The sequence below is a fragment of the Anopheles nili genome, chromosome 2, assembly GCF_943737925.1.
Source record: "Anopheles nili chromosome 2, idAnoNiliSN_F5_01, whole genome shotgun sequence".
Taxonomy (NCBI): Eukaryota; Metazoa; Arthropoda; class Insecta; order Diptera; family Culicidae; genus Anopheles; species Anopheles nili.
The window spans coordinates 65,247,713-65,266,712 of record NC_071291.1 but is presented as its reverse complement, the minus strand read 5'-3'; the positions used below and the strand labels follow the sequence as shown (position 1 = coordinate 65,266,712).

At 43.9% G+C, this 19,000-nt stretch overlaps 2 protein-coding genes across 2 annotated transcripts in view; one reads left to right on the top strand and one right to left on the bottom strand.

Annotated features, from left to right (window-relative positions):
- LOC128720120 (F-box/LRR-repeat protein 16) overlaps nt 1-17,631 on the bottom strand; it is a 31,573-nt gene extending 13,942 nt beyond the window's left edge. The window contains exon 1 of the mRNA XM_053813765.1: nt 16,714-17,631. Within this exon, the coding sequence (XP_053669740.1) occupies nt 16,714-17,631 (918 nt within the window). The remainder of the gene's footprint in view (nt 1-16,713) is intronic.
- Nucleotides 1,780-2,483, top strand: LOC128720131 (gametocyte-specific factor 1 homolog). Its single transcript, XM_053813776.1, has one exon. It carries the CDS (start codon nt 1,847-1,849, stop codon nt 2,348-2,350), a length of 504 nt encoding a protein of 167 aa, XP_053669751.1. The 5' UTR covers nt 1,780-1,846; the 3' UTR covers nt 2,351-2,483.
- Nucleotides 17,632-19,000: the final 1,369 nt, after the last annotated feature.

The following is a 19,000-nucleotide window of genomic DNA, read 5'->3' as shown; positions in this document are numbered from 1 at the left end:
CGAGCGTAATGAAATTTCTTCAAACATGGAACGCAGAACGAAGCTCGGCAGCACGCTTCATTCAAACATTAATTTTGTTTATGTACCTCAAACGAGATCTTCTTGCATATTTTCCAGCCGACGAATAGGCTATTTTCTGGAACGTAGCCAATTTAGCTCCGACCGGAACAATGGTAGGACCACCGGATGCGGCTGGACAATGTAGAACCCATTGTCGATTCCTTTCTATTCTGTTTTTTTCTCACGTAGTTGTGAAAGACAAAGCGTGTTTTCACGCAACCGTCGGCTTCGCGGTCATCGTAAGGGCTAAGGCATTCACCATGTTCTGCGTGCTCCGTTCGTTTCCGTTTCCTGTAGGAGCAATTTCATAAAACTTGCAACACACAAACTGCAGTGTGTCGTGTAATGTCCCACTTTGTCGCATTCCGCAGAAAAGCCTTTTCCCATTCCATACAATTCTGGTCCATTTGAAACACCATCCGCATCGGTGCAAAGATAGATGGCAAGAACGATGGTTGCGAAGTCTGCCACACCAACTGAGACCTAAGCATCCTTCTGTCCTTTTGGTTTGGTCATACTAATAGAGGACTGGGCACTATTTCCCACAGAGGGTGGTGATACTCATGCAGTGAACTTCACGGTGAGGAAATTGCTAGTAACACGAGACAGTACCATCCCTGGTATGTGATTTTTTTGTAAAGCGCTAATGTAAAGGCCGTTAACAATGGCATAATTGCCTGTAAAGTGAGAAGGTAACGGACTAGAACATTTAAAGCAATTAATTTGTGAAAACGGCGTAGTTGCAAGAACTTTTATTTATTTTTAGTCACAGCCAACACATGCTAAGAATTGTTCGTTTGTTGTTAGATATTGCTATTTAAACAGCTTTCTGGATGACTAAATTTAAGTGAGACAGATTTTCTGTACTTCTGAGATTCAAAATATTTTGAAAAAAAAAATGTTACAACATAAATCAATATTGAGATTAATTGATATTATATGTTGGAGTAAATAATAAAAATTTTTAATCTCTAAAACAAAAAAAAACTTTTAGTTAAGTGCCAAAGTTACAATACTCAAATACCATTTTTAATATCACATTTATCCTGCCTCTGTTCTAAAATTAAATTCATGAAACTATAATCAAAATTAAATAAATGAATTTTAAATTAAATGAATTTAGTTTGTCATAATCTAAATATTTATTATAGAACACAATAAGCATTATGAAGAAAAAATGATTCGAGCATAAGCTTAAACATAGGTTACGAGCCCTGTAAAAGTGTGCCAACAACACTGCAGTGCTTCTGCGCATATTCCATGAACGTTTAATAGATGAGGGGTGAGATACCCCTTCAGTTCTAAGAAAATTATTTGCATAATATTCAATGTTAGTAAAAATACAACTTTTTTTAAATGAAAAAAGCAATGATTATTTTACGTATTTAAAAAAGAGCACATTTAGATAAAAGCAGATCGCCAACAAAAATATGTTTTCCAAATCCAATCACGTGTTCAACCAAAGTTGATAAATAAATTATGCATAAAAATGACTAATTTTATTTTACTTCTATTATAAACAGTGCATTATATGAGCATATAGAATTATAGAAAACAATGATTTTCTGATTATTTTCTCAAGTTTCAAATGTTTTATTGAGATGGTGCAGGAGCCCTGGCTAAGAAATGTCAAACGAATCAAATGTCAAAATAAGGAAAATGACTTAGTTATTTTCCGTCCATAGTGCGCAATAGTCGTAATTGTTGTTCGTTCGAAATTGTTAAACAAAATCAGAGCAAACATCTTTTTGGTTCAAAATCTCCAGGATTACAAAACTATACCAATATGGCCTCGTTGAATGTTCCAAACTTCGGAAAAGTTCTAATATGCCCTTACAACATCTCGCATCATATTAGTGTTACAGGCATGCCGTCACATTTAATAAAATGTCGACGACAACATCGAAATGCAAAAATCGCCATATGTTTGTTCAACCGAACCCACTGCGTCCCGGAACAGGAGTTGGCATTCCACATGAAAAATTGTCCGGACCGAGCAATGATGGAGACGTATCAGTATGTTACCTCGACGAATGGCAACATGTCTGATTTGGCGCTTGACGCTGCTATTAACGGAACGAAGGGCAAGCCAGACGACTACCAACCGTCTCAAACTGGTAATGATGACGAGAATTGGGATGATATGAATGCCAAGCCGTACAACCCAGTTGCATACTGTGAAACGCATGCTGTGATCCGCAAAGCCACTCACAAAACTGCCGCAGAAAAACGCCAGTTCTACGAAGATGAGAAGCACCGTATCTCCCAGCTCAGAAAGCGCAATCTGTAATCATCTAAATCGTCATTATTTTCAATTTTAATTTCTTTTTATCCTCAAATTCAAGGAAACTTTAAATTAATAAGTTTTCAATATATTCAAAATGTATGTTATAAGATGACAATAAAAACAAGTTTGTGTTACTCTTATTCGTGCGTGGTTCTGATTATCAACAAGCATGCCGAAACGTTAGAAAAGGTATGGTTATTGATTACACGCAAGGCCTGGATTCATGAAGAGATAGTAAAATTAACCTGTAATTCGTCCCACCGGAAGGTTCATCTCCGGAACAGTATGGTTTGCGGTTGCAGTACTGGTGACGCTGGATGAGCGGTGCTTTCATAAAACGGGCAAAAATGTCTAGATGGCTTACAAAAGGAACGTTGTATTATGTTATAGCTGGTAATTTGCTTATTTTCGACAAGAACTCAACTTTTAGAGTCTCTCGACTTATTGCATCCAGCGTCTCAGATATGTTGGCAAATTGCTGACGTTTGTCAAGGGAGGAAAATTTGTTGATGTTGCCAGCATGCTATAACAAGCAAGCATGCAAAATCTGTAGATGAATCTCCCCCCCCCTTGTGCTTATCGCAGGTGTGTCCATTATCACAGGATCCGTTGTATGGTCTTCTTCCTGTATGGTATGTTCCCCAAGGCCATGTTCAGGTATATTGTTTGTGTTTGCTGAGGAGATCTCACATTTCAAGACTAGCGCATTGTCGGGACGTGGTGAAGTGTGGTATCCTGTTTTTTTTTCATGCACCAAAAGGCAGAGATTGCAGAAGCATGAGAACCGAAACAAAAGAACGTCCTACTCGAGCACGCCTCAAAATGGGCTTACACCCATGAAGTGCGCACTTGCCTCAGGTGCATCTAGCGGACGCAAAAGCTCGGAAATTAAAACACATGCACATGCTGCAGGTGCATCCGTCGGGAAAATGCAGCGGCGCAGTAGAAACGTTCTGGCCGGTTAGATGGCTGTGCAGGCATGAACGGGTGATGAAGGACAAAGGGCTCAGAGAACAACAAACACCACCCCAAACGGTTGCATGTTTTGGTACCAGAGAATCGTCAAAAAAATCCGCACCACGGTATGGTTCCTGCAATCGAACTATCGATCGACCCGGAACCATAGAAGCGACAAACTTCGTAGTCTAGAAGGAAAAGTATAACGAAAATCTGGTCCAGGGACTGGACAATTTTAAGGACTTTATCAATGTAAATGCCGCTTTAACGACAAGGAAACTTTATAAATTTCTAGTGAATGTTTTTTTTACAGCATAACGTCGTTTTTGTCAGTACAATTTAATTTTTAGCTAGTAATTGCATGATAAATAACGCAGAGGAATACAAAAATGCAAAAGAAGTAGCCCGAAGGACGCCGCATTGCCCATTGCCACATCCCATCATCCCAAAGGGTAATTGTTGATGACTTAATCGTTTAAAGTTGATTTAATACCTCCAAGAGGGGTGTAAAAAAGATTCAATCACAAGTCACATTAAGCTCACTTTTAATTATAAGCTGCTTGCCCGTGAACCAGGCGTGCCATTGGCGGTTCATTGAGGATGATACTGTTTTTTTTAGCTTATGGAATGCAAATTTAAATCAAAATGGACCATCCCTCCGTTTAGCCATCGTACGTTCGATCCCTGGGCCCAAGGTGAGGAATAATGGCGCTGTGTTAAAGTTTGCTGCTTTAATAAGTCAAATTACATTAAACATAGCAGAGGTCTAATCAGTTCCCCACTCGCTTATGCTGTTGCTGGCTCTGCTTTCAGCATTAAACCGGTGACTGACAGCGATGTCAACGAGCATTTGCTTACGGACGAATCAGCAGGTCCTTGCTGAGCCGTCCTTTCTACGGCTGAGCGCCATGAAGAAAACGGTATCACCAGAGAGGACGGGCGCAGTTAAGCGCACTAAAAATAGCTATCATTAGCCAGATCGATTAAATTACGGTGGAACTGGCGGGTTCTCGAGACCTTGCTCGGGCGTCAGCTGGAGCAGGACGAGGCGATGAGTTTGTTTTGCTTTTCCGAGCCGTACGCTGGAATGTTATTGGAGAATAATGCCCTTCAGTCGAGGAGTATTTGCTCGTTTCGTGGACTACCAGGCTTGTTTGGCTAGGCGAGCTATGCGCTTTTCCCTAGCTGAATGTAGCAACGTTAGCACAATTCTTTGAATGATCGCTGCACGAGTGAGAAGAAAAAAATTAGAGTTGCAATAAACTTGCATAAAGAAGCCTTGCGTCAACTTTCATGTAACAGTAATTAGATCGTATATGGGCATATGGCAAAGAAAGCTACGAATGTTATTAGGCACGGGCTTATCGTCATCACATATGTATGAGAAATCGATCCGAATCCAGGACAAAGGAATAAAATGTAACACTACCGATGCATTGGTAACAATATACCAACGGAAAAGCACACTTCCAATGAGGCTTACGGCAGAAGTAAGGCTTCGTTGTATTATTTGAAAACTTGAATCAGTTCAGTGGCTAATAAACTTCATATACAAACATACCATAAGTCTATAACTGTTAAGTCCTCAACAAAATTTTTTTTTAAATGGATAACACACGAACAAAATAGGCCACGCATTTACATTTGATGTTTCGAAAACGAAAACACCCACCCTCAGCCATCAAAAGAATCCAGAATGCTAAATAAAGCAGATTCCCCTCATCCGTGTGGAACCGACACCGGCTATACAGCGATGGAAATTATTTGTTAAATTTTTTATCGACCCTTGGCCCCATTTCTTCGACATCGGCGAAGCCTGCCGCATTTCTTACGCACATAAGTGAGCTTCCTGCATGCCGGAGTACCATTACGACAACGTTCTGCTCGGAAATCGGTTCACCCAAGGGTGGGAGTTGAAAGGAACGCAGAAACTGCATATTACCTCACCGTAGCAGTGATGATTAAATATTCATCGTTCAATGCACCCGGGAACGGTAGACTTGGTGGCGAGACGACATAGGAAAAAATAGAAGTTGTATCAAGTGAAAGATGCAAACAAGTGCAAGATAAGTTTTCGTGCAAGAGATTTTTTGTTTCACAAAAAATGGGCATGTCGCTAAATGTACACGAAAGAGTCAGTAAAGTAGAAGAGACCAGAGTGGTTTAAACATGCTGCAATCATTTATCGATATTTTCTTACTGCTCTGTTGCATGTCATCTACCGCGGAAGGCTATGGGACCCTTACGATTGATGTGACTGAGGTTTGGCTACACCAATGAATGGGCCGGATTGTTCTAGATTGCCATCTGGTAAACATCTGGTAAAAATTAAATCACTGTTTGCCCTTAGGCGTACGGAGTCTAGCTGTAACTGGACCAGCAACAAATTGTACGTTACACAACGGATTTTTGGAATTTATAACACTTTGCAATCTATACTTTTAAACACTTCAAAGTAATGATAATGATAACCATAAAGCATACCAAAAATGGAGGCCTATTCGTGACTTCTGACCATTTTACAATATGTGAGGCACATAGTCATGAGTCTTAAACATAAATGTTCCATCGTCGGTTAGTTGGATACATTTGAAATGGAATGCAATGAAGCATGGCACTACATGGTGTATAATTAGTATTAAAGCTTTATGTAAAATTGATAAAATCATTATCTTTTGCTCGATAGCGGTAAAAAAAATCGACCTAACGCATGTTATTATTTATTAAAGGACGGCCAGGCCGTGTTTAGGTTTATATAGTTGTTTGTGAGCTGAAAGGCATTTCCTCCTAACAGCCGTTGTGAGCCTTATCCCGGGCTGACTCGGTTAACCAAACGCATGTAACTTATTATACATTTTAATGACGCTGAGTTGAAGCGTTGAAAGTTACTGGATTCTGTACAAACACTGCAGTAGGATTAATGCTGTACGCTGTGAACCAGATATGCAATGGTATGTAACAAAATATGTGGCGTCTTATCTAGAAAATGGAAATTCCATGCGTAAGCCTCGCCGCGATTCAGCTAACGAAGAATGGGAGCACATAACTGACTCGAGTGGCCGTGGAAGTGAATTGTCTCGTGCTCGAGTGGGAACGGAAGTAAAGCACGACGACTTGGCACGCGTTCTTGTATCGGAAATGTCGAGAATCGCCCGAGTGGTAATTAAAGGCTAGTCGTGAGGTTCGTTTCCTGAATTAATGATACATTGTTAGACACAAGTGAGTCGGAAAAAAGTTTGATAATTTGTTTTAACACTCCTTTAGGTTTACTGAAAGAATATGGTTTTTTATGATGCTCATGTCATGAAGTTGATAAAACAACTAATCGTCCTTCCATCTATAGAACAGAAGTCCTTCCAGCTGGTAGAAAAGGCTTTACTCATACGAACAACGGCACTTAAAGCTCACTGTCATGTTTGTAGGAACATTCTTTCATGGCACTCTTTGCACGATCCTCGTTGTTTCTTCTCAAACATCCACGAGTCACCCGCAAAGAAAACTTCACCTACAAACATTCGTCGTGAATGCTAACGAACGTCGGCATCGCTTTCACGGCGTGCCAAACAAAATGCCATTTTCGCGACCAGCATCTGCCAAGTCATCTGTAGGGCAAAACAATGTACGCAAAAACCATATCTGTTGCCTGCCCGATTTCAGCATGCAAATTAACTGTAACAGTTCACACCACCTGCACCATTGGGTGGTGTTTTTGAGCCGATGATAAAATGATCCTGCCTTGCGTTCAACAAGCGGAGAGAGCGGATTATGCAACCGATAGGTGACAGTGACGGAGATGTGGGCCCCTTTCGAAAACGCCATCATCAATCATCGCAACCGTACGATGACGGGGTGGCCGAAGATAAGCTGTTTGGAGTGTCGGGAGAGGGGGCTTCCTACAAAACACGGCATTAAATTGTGCCCAACAATGAACGATGACCACGATGCTGACATATATATGTGCTTTTTAGTCGGTATGATGGATTTTTCCGCTTCCTTTCCTAACTCTTGACACAATCATTTATGTGCGGCCAGTTTGGCTCCGCGGGAAGTCCGAATGTGTGACGACTCATAAATTTCGGTCACGAAGGTTTCCTCAAAATTGTAAAAAATGTATATATTGCGTTACCTCTAACACATTAGGCCCACCAACGCACAAGCCGGTCTCTTTGGTTACGCACATCGGTCGAGTGTTTCCCAACCCACTGAATAATGCTATTTTCGACGCTGCTAGGTCTTAACGCCAGCAATATCCAATTTCACATGCGAAGTCCATAGCAACCTCGTTTATGGAGGATGGCAGTTAAAAAAAAAAAACAAATATAAAAAGCTTCACAACCCGTCGCTGAGCTGTCGAATTTATTGTGCGACCTGTGAGAAATCAATAACCCCCTAACCTAGCCGGGCAGAATCGAATGCACCGACCACACCGGAGCTGAATGGCAAAAGCTTCCTGTGAACGGAGAACTGCAATCAAATCAAGCTGCCGTCATCGATTTCGTGCTGACGCTTTGTGCGGCCCGGCTTCCGGTTGGTTTGCTTTCGCAAACGCAAAACCGAAAACCGTGCATAAGCCCGACCCTGTTTGGAAGCTGACGAATGAGGAAAAGTGTTGCTTGCAAAAGGGCGAGAGAACAAAAACAGAACCAAACTGGAAGCGATTCGAAAAATTCTAGGCGCCCGCCAGTCTCCACCGGGCCGGATCCTTTCGGGATGTCTGGCGGGCACACGGTGCGTTTCGTCGTATCCAGGCAGAAGAAAAGCGCAATGTGAGTCGTTGCGTTCGAGCTCGGTCCCGTTTGTTGTCCATTTTGCCGTCTGCCAGACTGTCTGGCTGGTTTCGGAGCCGTTTGCCCAAATTGTCTCCGCAGAGCTGCGAACACAAAAGCATCCCTCAGAATTTATGGTGAGTGCCCGCACCTCACCGGGTGGGATGAAAAACAACAAGAAAATAAAATACTCCACACGAACTACACACAGAAACATACCGCAAAAGGGGCACGTTTCGGTGAAGGAGTGGAGTTGAAGGTAGAATTAATTCTCATCTTCCTCAAGAGCTCTTTGGTGGCGCTAGACGAGTTTCAAGCTCACAAAACGGATGAGCGTAATGCTTTGATGTTTGCCTTTGTGCTGCTGACATTCACCTGCCTACGATGAAGGCACGTGTCCTTTCTTCGGCGTCTTATCAACATGTTATCCCATCCCCGGAACATCCTGATTGGAACGTTTTTGGTAGCTTCATCAGGTAAGAGGTACACACACGTGCACAACAACGTCTGTTAACATTCATTTGCAGCATATTTTATCGATACTCGATTGAATAACGATACTAAGGTAGATGCTCCAGTTGTCATACCGCTGACAATTCAGGCGACTGACAATGGTACTGCCCTGCGCCAAGTACTATCGAGTAGGTAATTTTGAAGACATATCTATGAGCATGAACTCTTTATCGAAAAGATGATTTTATCGGCTAAAAAAATTCCATTGCCGTCGTCGTGAGTATCGAAAAAATGTATGCCAAGTTTCTGCCTACGGCCACCAAAAAGGACACGTTACCGTTGGAAGGACGTGAATGGTACCATGTATTTAGGCTCCGATCCAAAAACTTGTAGGAGCCCGAAGAAAATTGGAGCTTAACATCGGCAGCAAAACGGTCAGGTGGAGAAACAACACCATCTCGCAAACGTCGAACGTTTCGGGGTTCGGGGGCTCATATTTGCGTTCCTCGCTTCCGATGTGCACCTTTGGGAATCGATTTTACGGATCACGAGCTTCGAAGCGAACCGTGAATATTCGTTTCAGTTGTGCGGTGCATATGAACGCGATAATAAAAGTGAACCAACTAGAAGGAGAAAGGTGTGCTAGTCCTTTCTACGTCCTGTTCATGCGATGGTGGAGGAAATCGAATCGACTTTGAAGCACCTGAGTTTGCTGTTTGATGTGATGTTAGTAGTTGTGTTTCGTTCTAAAAATAACTTCAAAAAGGCTGAAGAGTCATAAAAGTCACCCAATTGGTTTAATGTACGCTAGGGATATTAGCAGGTAGATGTACTTTTGAAGAAACATTTTGAACCTCAACTCGACATTTAGTACTTTGATGCCTTGAAACATACGCTTCATTTATGCTTTTTAAAACAAGTGGTTGACATGCATGTTTTAAACAGATACAATTCTGTAACATTGCGAAAAGGGACATTACAAAAACCGTTTCCAGCAAACGGGTTAGAATGCTAAAATAAAATTCCTCATTACGATATGTACACAATACGGATGGAAAACTCGCCGCAGTAAACGTTATGGTAAAATATTGTGGCAGTGATTGCGGTGTTAAGTCATGTAAACCATTTCCGCATAATATCTTGCGCCGATGCCGACGCAAACTACACTGTGGTCCTGCTGCTCGGAAAACTCCCGCCAACCGAACCATCAGGGAAAGCCTCCCGTTGGGTAGGCCAGCGAATATCATAATATGCAAATGCGAAGCGAAACCATCGACGTCGATGTTAAATTCATGAAACAATAGTCGCCACAAATCCGTTCAACCACTCACTGCACCAGAATACGAGAGATCGGCATTTCGCATGCACGTCAACCAGACGTCGTCGGCTCGGATTGAGGCACGTGGCCCGTACCGACTGGTTGTATGTTAATTTTCCCTCGAAATCTCGGCGCGTCCTCAAGAAGTGATCGGGTCGCCGTGACAGCATGCTGTAAAACGCCGCCAATCGTTGACAACCTCCGGGTGAAAGTGTCTCTGGGAAAAGTGCGGCCAGGGAAAATGATGAAAACGGCCCCAGGAATGGTCAAGCCTTCGGAGAATAACAAGATGAATGGTGATTGTACCTTCGGTGGTGTCCCTTTTTTCTTCTTTCTTCGTCGAATCCGTTTCCAAGTGGGCGACCGATGAAAAATGATGCCTTTAAGCTGGGGGTCCGGATTTGCGTCCGCTGTCCCGTCGTTAGGCAACGCGAGCTCGTTACCGTGCTAACGAGGATGCATGTTACCGAAGGATGTAGAAAAAGCCTGCCTGGGGTTATTAATTGGTAGGTTGCTTAAGAGAACCACAGAGAATTGTAAACTCTTGGCACTCTTGAGACCAGCGAATGTAATCCATTTTCTAGATTGGGTTTTCTTCCACACTATCCACAAGCTAAGGGGGTGCTTTGTATTAATCCAAAAAATCATCCAATTCGTCTCCGGAAATCTTTCAGATTGTGAAAACTAATGAAGATATAAGGCATATTACTTTTCACACCTGTGTGTCGTTCGTACGTTTCACATCATTGCGAATCCGTCATATATTCACACGTGGGTTGGAAAATTTGTGAAAAGCGCCAAATGAAAGTCGCTTGTTTGATGTGCATGAGAAAAACGTGTGAATCGAGCGGTCTCACACCAGGTTTTGACGAAGCGAAAGAAAAACAAAAGCGCCCCGGTCTGGCTCCGGAAACGGATGCTGATGTGGGAAGGAAATCTAATTTACGCTCCCAAATCGGACCGGTGACGAACGGTGACGAACGGAGCTAGGGCGAGTCCAGATGATGCCTGTTTAGAAGCGTACCTTGGCTACAAAAATACTCTGCTCGTGACAAATTGGATACGGCGAATTACGCGCTGGGAGTGGCAGGTATTTTTGGTCGCTCAGCGAGAGGAAATTGACGGCGGAAATTTCGAACGGAAATTATTAATGCCACGGCTGGAACGGAGAGTGCGTCAGGAGTTGTGTAATGTTTTTCTTGTGCCTTCAAAAGGCAAATGAACGCATTTGTTAGAGCAATATTGTTAAAAATCGTAAGTACGGTATGATTGAAAGTGAAAAATGTATAGAATGTTTATATTTTTATGCAACATATTTGCTAAAGTATAATTGGAACTGTACGGTTCCATGAATAACTCGAAATTCCATAGTTATGCAACCCTGTAAGTGTTGTGAGTAGTATTTTATAATGGTTAATACGAATTTTCTGTGTCCATATTCCTTTATCACATGCATCCACGCATCCCAATTACCAGAGTCAGTTATTTTTACTGTATGCTCTTCCATTTTTCAAACAAAATCATTCGACGGTTTCTGCACCAGTGAGGTGACACGAGCCAGCCGTACTAATGAAGCTGGTCGCTGCGTTTCGCCTGCGCAATCAGCCAACGTCAGGCGCAATCTAATTATAACCAAACAAAGTGCCAGTAATTTCAAAACAACTTTAGCTAAATTGGGATATAAGCCCAATGACGGAAGCAGAGTGTCGTTGGAGTTGAGTTTCAAAATTGGAATTCGATGACAATCATCGCGTCCGAATGGGATTTATGATATTTTGGCTCGGATTCGTCCGAAAGTATACTCAAGTTACGAATCGAGGAAGTTTTTCACATTAAAAAAATAATATTGATATGTTTTGTGAGAGCATAAGCATAATTTTAAAAAGTATTAAAAATATCACGCTAAAGTATCAAAAACACAAGTATGAATATATATTTTGAAAAACAAAATAGTTTATCTGCAAACAATAATACCAATTTCGTGCCCAAAAATGACCCACTTGCAACGCAATGCCTTTTCAGAAACAGATATGGGGAAGTACTCTATTTTATTTTCTGTTTGTGTCACGATCCTTTTTTCCACTGCAGACTACCAGTATTGTACTGAACCTATGCATGTAGGTCTGTTGGTGCCATTGCCTGCGGCAATGATTACGGAACTGGTTTTGTTGGTAAAATATCAAAATGGATTGAAAAAAAAAAGAAAATAAAGATTAATCTTGCCATCGCTTCAGGCACGATGTGGATGCTCATGTTCCAAGAACCGAACGGCATCTGTGTATGTTGCCTTGAATTTTTGGTGCATCACATATATCAGCGTTGGAAATGTTTGGCTTTCCGATATTCTTGGTTTTTTTTTGTGGTTTCATCTTATCCGAATAGTTATTGCGTTCTTTTGATCTCCTGATGAACGTGTATGTTTAGCAAACATAACTCTTAGGTGGGAGAGATTATTTTTTCGTTTTGAAGTTAAATCGGCGATATCAATTCGAAGCGTTTACTTTTGTTGGAAAATCCAAGAATGCTCAACCGATAAACAACGATAATACTCAAACCCTCCCATCGAGAAAAAAGGTGACTCCGATTTATCGTTCGGATAAAATCAATTCCTATGAATGTAAAAAAACCGGCACGAAAGTGTGGGCAGTAAATTCTCACAGACAACTTCAACAGACCAACTAAATATAACGCATCCGAGCGATTTTTCGACACGGATTCCAATGCTCGTACCGAAACTGGTCCAAAACCGGTCCAACGGTTGCTACGGTTGAACGCGTCATAAGCGTCCAACGTCAAATAGCAGAAGCATGAAACATCAATCTTGCTGGCAAAATAAATAAAAAACTATAACTTCGCTGGAATTTATATGATGAAATCGTACCGGTAGAAATGTCTGCATTCCTTTTAGGAATGCGCAGAAATGTACGAAAATGTTTTTGGTTGGAGCTGTCCTTTTTCATTTAATAATATTTCCATTCCCTCCAAATCGTGATGCTTTTAAAAAATCACAAATGAACGCGCTCCATTCACATAAGCGCAGGAGGATGCTTAATAGCATAAACGAGGCAGCCCGAAGTCGGGTGCCGGTCGCGAGCTATGCATAATTTCTAGAGAACAATTCCCAGGCTAGCACTGCGCTTTGCTTCACGCGCATCAGCCCAAAAGTTAACAGCTTCCCTTGGCAGGCAGACTGGCGTCAACTAGCGACGCGCTAGGTTGAAGACAATTCTCTTCGCTTGCACAATGACGGGCGCAGGCCGCAGGATGCCAAAAAAGTGGGGAAAAGAAAAAAAATCCGCCCTATAACAGCGTATCTGCCGGCGGGCGTCGCGATAGTTGCCGTCCCTACTCCAATGTTACTTCACCGAAAATAAAGCAATCCATTACGAATGGCTTCACCCACGAGCGCAATGGCTTTCGTGGAATGGGAAAAATCAATACGGAGTCGGAGGGAGTTTTCTTCGCGTAGGAGTTCGAGAAAAAAAAATTAAGATGAATCTAACAAAACCAGAATCGCTTATCCTAATTGATCGAGAGTCTGGCGAGGCTAACTGCAATTCCTTTCGCTGCACTTCTTCGCCGGGCTCAAGGGGGCTGTTTTTGTGCTGGAAATAATCATTCAAGGGTGCATAAATACAGATGCAAATAAAAAGCAAATTGCGAAGGCAGACGATAGATGCAAGTAGAAGCAATAAAAATGGCAAAAATGATTGTTCAATTAATTTAGCTTATATCATAACCCAACAAAAATAGGTTTGAATAGAAAATGGTTTCTTACAAAATTAATAGTACAATCACTATCGTAAATTAGTGAGAGCTTTTTTATCCAACAAGTTATCTGTCATACAACGTTTAGTTATGAGTATGTTTTATTCTACGCTAGATTTTTCTACTAAGTACTACTCCAAGAAGCAATATTGATTAGTGCTCAATTAAATATGAAATAGCACAAAACACCTTTGAATTAATCAATAAATCTAATTTTCGATCGTAGATCACGAGCAGCAACTAAATCTTGATCTTACAAGTGTACTCATACATTAGCAAAGAAAATGCACAAGGACCTCGCAGCAAAATGTTAATGTTAAAAATCTTAGAAAAATAGCTGTTTTCCTGCAACTGAATTCAAAGGACTCATGATTGATTGAGAGGTCGGAAGTGGATTATTTCAAATTAGTCACAAGCAAAAATCCCGAGTGCAGCACTTCACTGGCAGCTACCACACGAAACAAAATGGCCCTGACAAACGACAAGAACTTCTGGTGGTATTCTCTGTCATAATTATCCCCATCCTGTCGCTGCCGATGTCAACCGAACGTCGATCACTCCAATCTGACGCCGCTGAGCGGCTGCTGTCACCCGGACCCGTACCGGTATCGGATGGCTTTATTTATTTTGTTTTCGATTTTGCGATCCCACATTTTACGCCCAACACCCAAACCGCACCCCGATTTGAGGCGCAAACGGTTTCCAATCAACAGATTCGCCGGCTGCCACCGCTGCAGCCTCAACAGCCGGGTCAGGTCGTGGTGTTTGCTGGCACGGTGGTTGTTCATTTGTTTGCCTGCTTGATGGTTTGCCAAAAGTCGAGACACATTTCGGGCGCACTCGGCAGGCGAAAAATGGCAACGGCCCCAAAGCCAGGCCGAACAATAAAGACGACAGTTTTATTTAGTGCTCGCTTCGAGGATGTCTGATTTTATACGTTTTTTTTTCTCACTCTCGTGCCTCGCTTCTAGAGCTCGGTTCCGTGGTTTCCGCGAGGCTCCTGAAGCACTTGGGTGCTTGTAACGAAGCATACAATGTAACTGATCTTCACCACCACATCAGGTATGGTTATTTACGGAGCAAACAATCGTTCCAAATAACAAACGGGCGCAGAAAAAAAACACCACAAAAATCTGCCCCACATCAATCCCACAAGCAGAGTGAAGGAGTAAATAATAAATCATGATCGAAAGACGCATAACTTTCGTATCCACCCCACACTCGGGGGGGGGGGGGCACTTTCGCAGCGGTTCCCTTCTAAGCCGCGTGCGGTAAAACTTTCCCCCAAAACTGGCGCATGTTTTTCCGCGAAAACCGATAATCCGGAAGCGGTGCACGGTGCTCTTTGACCTGGCACCGGTGGCTTCCGGTGGCGCCGCCATCCATTGGGAAATGGGAGCCCACAAAAGGGCTCAAGACGGCCATAAATTGAGTGCCGCTCCATTAAACGAAAGCCAAAGCAACTCGCCAGGTCACATCGGGGCTTGCCAAAAACACAAAAAAAACCATCAGCAGGTCGGTGTTGTGGCATTTGCGAAGAATTGGGTCACCGTACGATGTTACTGCTGGCCGATGCTGCGACCTGGAATGTGTGTGTTTTCTCCCGTCCATATTCCTCGCTCCCGGGGATGCTGGTGATCTCATCGTAAATCCGTTCAACCGGTCGGTTGTTCCGCACCAGAAACAAGACCCAACGGAGCGACGGTGCGAAACCGGAAAGCGGAAAAGAAATAACTCTACGTGCGAAGGCTTTACGCTTCTGGGTGCTTTCTTAGCGTTTCAGCTCAGCGGGCAGAAAAGGTACACGTGGATGTGAGAATAAAGTGGGCAAGCTGTTAGGCAGAGCATGACATCGTACCGGTGAAGACAAAACACACCAATACACGGGGCCTAATCGTGCGCAAGAAATAGATAATACGTCCCGAACCACAGAGTTTTTTTTTCTACGCGCCACCAGGCGCCTCCATCGGTTGACCGCGTACACGCTGCTTTTCCAGGAATGTTTGTACTTTGCGGATTGTTTTCCCTGCTGTCGGGTGCTTCTCGTTTTGTCACCTGCTCACAGCACACATTTTCTTGCAGCCACTTTTCGGGCTCTGGACCTCGTGGAAAATGTCCCACGCGGTCCAAGACGTGCGGGCGACGTGTGTGAAAATACATTTGCTCAAACTTTTACGATCTCACCCCACCCATAGCCCACGGGCAAAGGCGTTCGCTGGAACAGGTAGTTTGGTGTCAAACGAACGGGCCATCCAGGCGGGAAGAATGCCATTTTTGTTGCTCGTTTGGTTTCCTTAAGTTCATAAAATTGTGATTATTATGGCACCTCGCATGTCTCGCGAGAGAATTCAATCACGTGTACATTTTTAATGTTGAATGCAGTTTTAAGCCTGTTTCAAGCCACCAGGCCTCTAGCATAACTGTAGATGATACGTTTCTGCCTACGGTCATATGCATCAAACTTTAATGGGCCGTGAATGATGACTGAGTGGAAGGATGTGGCAATATTCTTGGTGTATTTTTGGTTTTACGATTTGCTTCTATTTTTGGACTATCGACCGCTGTAGTGTTAATATTGAACGAGCTTTAAGGAGCTCTTCGGGAAGTTGCAAATATGTTTGGACAAGGATATATGCTAACCAGTTAGGGAAACATATCGTCACAAAATCGTCATTAAGCACCACTTCTATTTTCGCTCTGCTTACAAAACATGTGGAAGCGAACGTTTTCCTTGTTCGAGATATAAACATTGAGCTCCATTGAAATTTGTCTGCTGTTGACTGTTGATTAAGCAGGATTGAAGGACCCGTCGTTGAAACCCTTATCAAACACCCTAAGAATGTGCCTTCGTATAAAAGGAAGATTGACACCTTTCAGGACGAATCGAGCGGCAGTTGAAAAAGGGAAATAAATCTATTCCCTTGCTATTGAATTTTTCTGCAACAAGGATAACAAGGATCCGAATTTCTAACCGTTAGTAACGGAGATATACATGAAGTTCACATTGTGAAGCTTGAAGAAATATGATCGGAAATAGAAACATTTCTAGCACACTTGAACCCTCTGAAATCAGTCAATAATGAGCGTTAGCTTGAAAACCTTACCTGTAAGTGATCCAACAACGCCTCCAGCCCTCGGTCACTGATGGAGGAGCACCTCAAGCTCAGCGAATGGACGTGCTTTGAGGCGAGCGGGAACGAATGCACCAAATCAAGCGCGTCCTCATCCGTCGCACCCATCAAACAGACCGCATGGAAACTGCGCCGAATGAGCGAATTGTACAGCTTCACCCGATCCTGATTGGTCGTCTGGCGAAGTTCACGGCACTGCAACACTGGCACCAACCCACTCCAGTAGCGTGGACTTCGGTACAACAGATCGCGCCACTTCTGACACACCTGCGCCAGCGTGCACCGTTCGTACGACGTGAAGTACAGGAAGAACCGTGCCAGGAAGCGCTCGTCCTGCAGCAGCTGTTCAATCGTGACGATCTGCGGTAGAGCCAGCTGTGACTGTCCCATTTTTCCACCAGCTCCACCGAGGTGGTGATGGCCACCACCCATCTGATGGTGCTGTCCGATCTTCCGCAGTGACTGTGGTGTGTTCGATTGGGATTTTCCTCCACCACCGGCGCCAAGCATCACGGACGCCCCACCACCCTTACCACCGCCACCACTGCCAGCACCCGAAGGGTTAGACACCCGGGAGGGTTTCTCGGGTGCGTGGTGACCACCACCCATCCCTGCGGAGCCTGCTCCACCACCCGATTGCGATTGACCCGCCGTCTGTATGGTGGGCCCGGTGGTGCTGTTGTTGTTGGCGTTGCTGGAGGAACTGCTGGAGCTGCCCCCGCACAGGACATTCGTGACACGCTCCATCACGCTCGCTTTCTCGCCGGACTTGCCACCACCGCTACCGTGGTGGTGCTTCGACCGCAGCCCAAGGCCGTTGATGCGTTTCGATAGTTCGGCCGAGGCACGCTCAACCACTCCCTGGGCGGATATGGAGGACATTTTCAGCATTCAGCACACGAGCGACACTAGCACGCGCACATGCACACGCACACGAGGCACGCAAGGGCCCGAACCGAATGGGGGTAGGCCACCGACCCGCAGGATGCGCGGGTAAGGAATGCTTATTTGCTTCCGTTGGGGTTCACTCGGTTACTCGGATACTTTTGGCGGCAAATTCACTGCACTTGCACAAGAACACACACACACACGTACTAAAAGCTCACTTAACACACCTGCAGAAAATGGGAATAAATCGAATCGAAACGTTCCGCGGTTAATTTACGAACGGAGCCGTTGGAGCAGTTCGTTTGCGCAAAGACAAGCGTTATTTGGCAGAGTCCTTTTCGACCATCCAGCATGAGACGTTTAACTATTTGTCGCGGGCAAACACACACACACACCACGGGACGTTCGAACACAGCGTTGTGACAGCTCACCGTCACGCGATAGGTAAATGGCTACCAAAAAAAGGGGGATGGAAGAAAAATGAGGCCAACAAATACGCATCCTTTTTCGCCACAAATTTCCGAAAACGATTCCACTTCGTCAAGGTGTATCTAACTCGGCCACTTCTGGTAAGCCATCCGGGAGGGATTAATTCGATAAAGCTTTTGTGTGTGTGTGTGGCTTTTCTCTGTGGGTGCTATGATTTTTTGTCGTTTTTTTCTCGGCTCGAAATGGGGGGGAAAACCCATCCCCCCATCGGTGGGCTTGTTCGCAAACGATACCACTTTCCGGTGCGGCAAAGCCACCGCTCGACCAGCGCCGCAATTTGGCATCGATTTTTAGACACACGTTTTCCCACAAAACGCTCGGTCCGGTCTCGGAGTGGTGGTGCCTTTTTTTTCGTGCACCCTTTTTTCCCACCCAACACAGTGGCATCGTTTTACTGCGGGGATCCATTAGCAAGCGGACGCGCGTGAAATGGGATTGTGCCTCGGGTGGTTTTGTGGTGCCGATTGGGGTACACAAGGAAATGCGAATAAAAAAAAAAGGGCGGAATTCGATAACGAAAATGATGTCTTTTACATGGGATAAAGAGACCTTTCACAAGTCTTGTTTGAAGAAGAGGCGTGTAATGGTTTCCTGTGTTAAGAAATGCTATGATTGTTATTGGGCTTTGATCACGAGAAGCGGTAAAAAGGAGAGAAGTGGATTTTGATTGGCGGAAACACTGCAGCGTTTTCGCGGATTTTCGAGGATCGCTTTTCGTTCAAATTCACCACTCCACCAATCCGGGATTCATTCTTCGATGTATATATTTTTTTTCATGTTGCTTTTCAAACATGCAATTCCCCAACCAACACATGCGCACTCACACAAACACAATCGGAAAACGCGCTGCACGGTCGTGGAAAACACACACGCGGGTACACAC

Bases quoted from the DNA above. Each gene is read 5' to 3' on its own strand.
- LOC128720131 (XM_053813776.1), top strand. From the start codon at position 1,847: ATGGCCTCGTTGAATGTTCCAAACTTCGGAAAAGTTCTAATATGCCCT.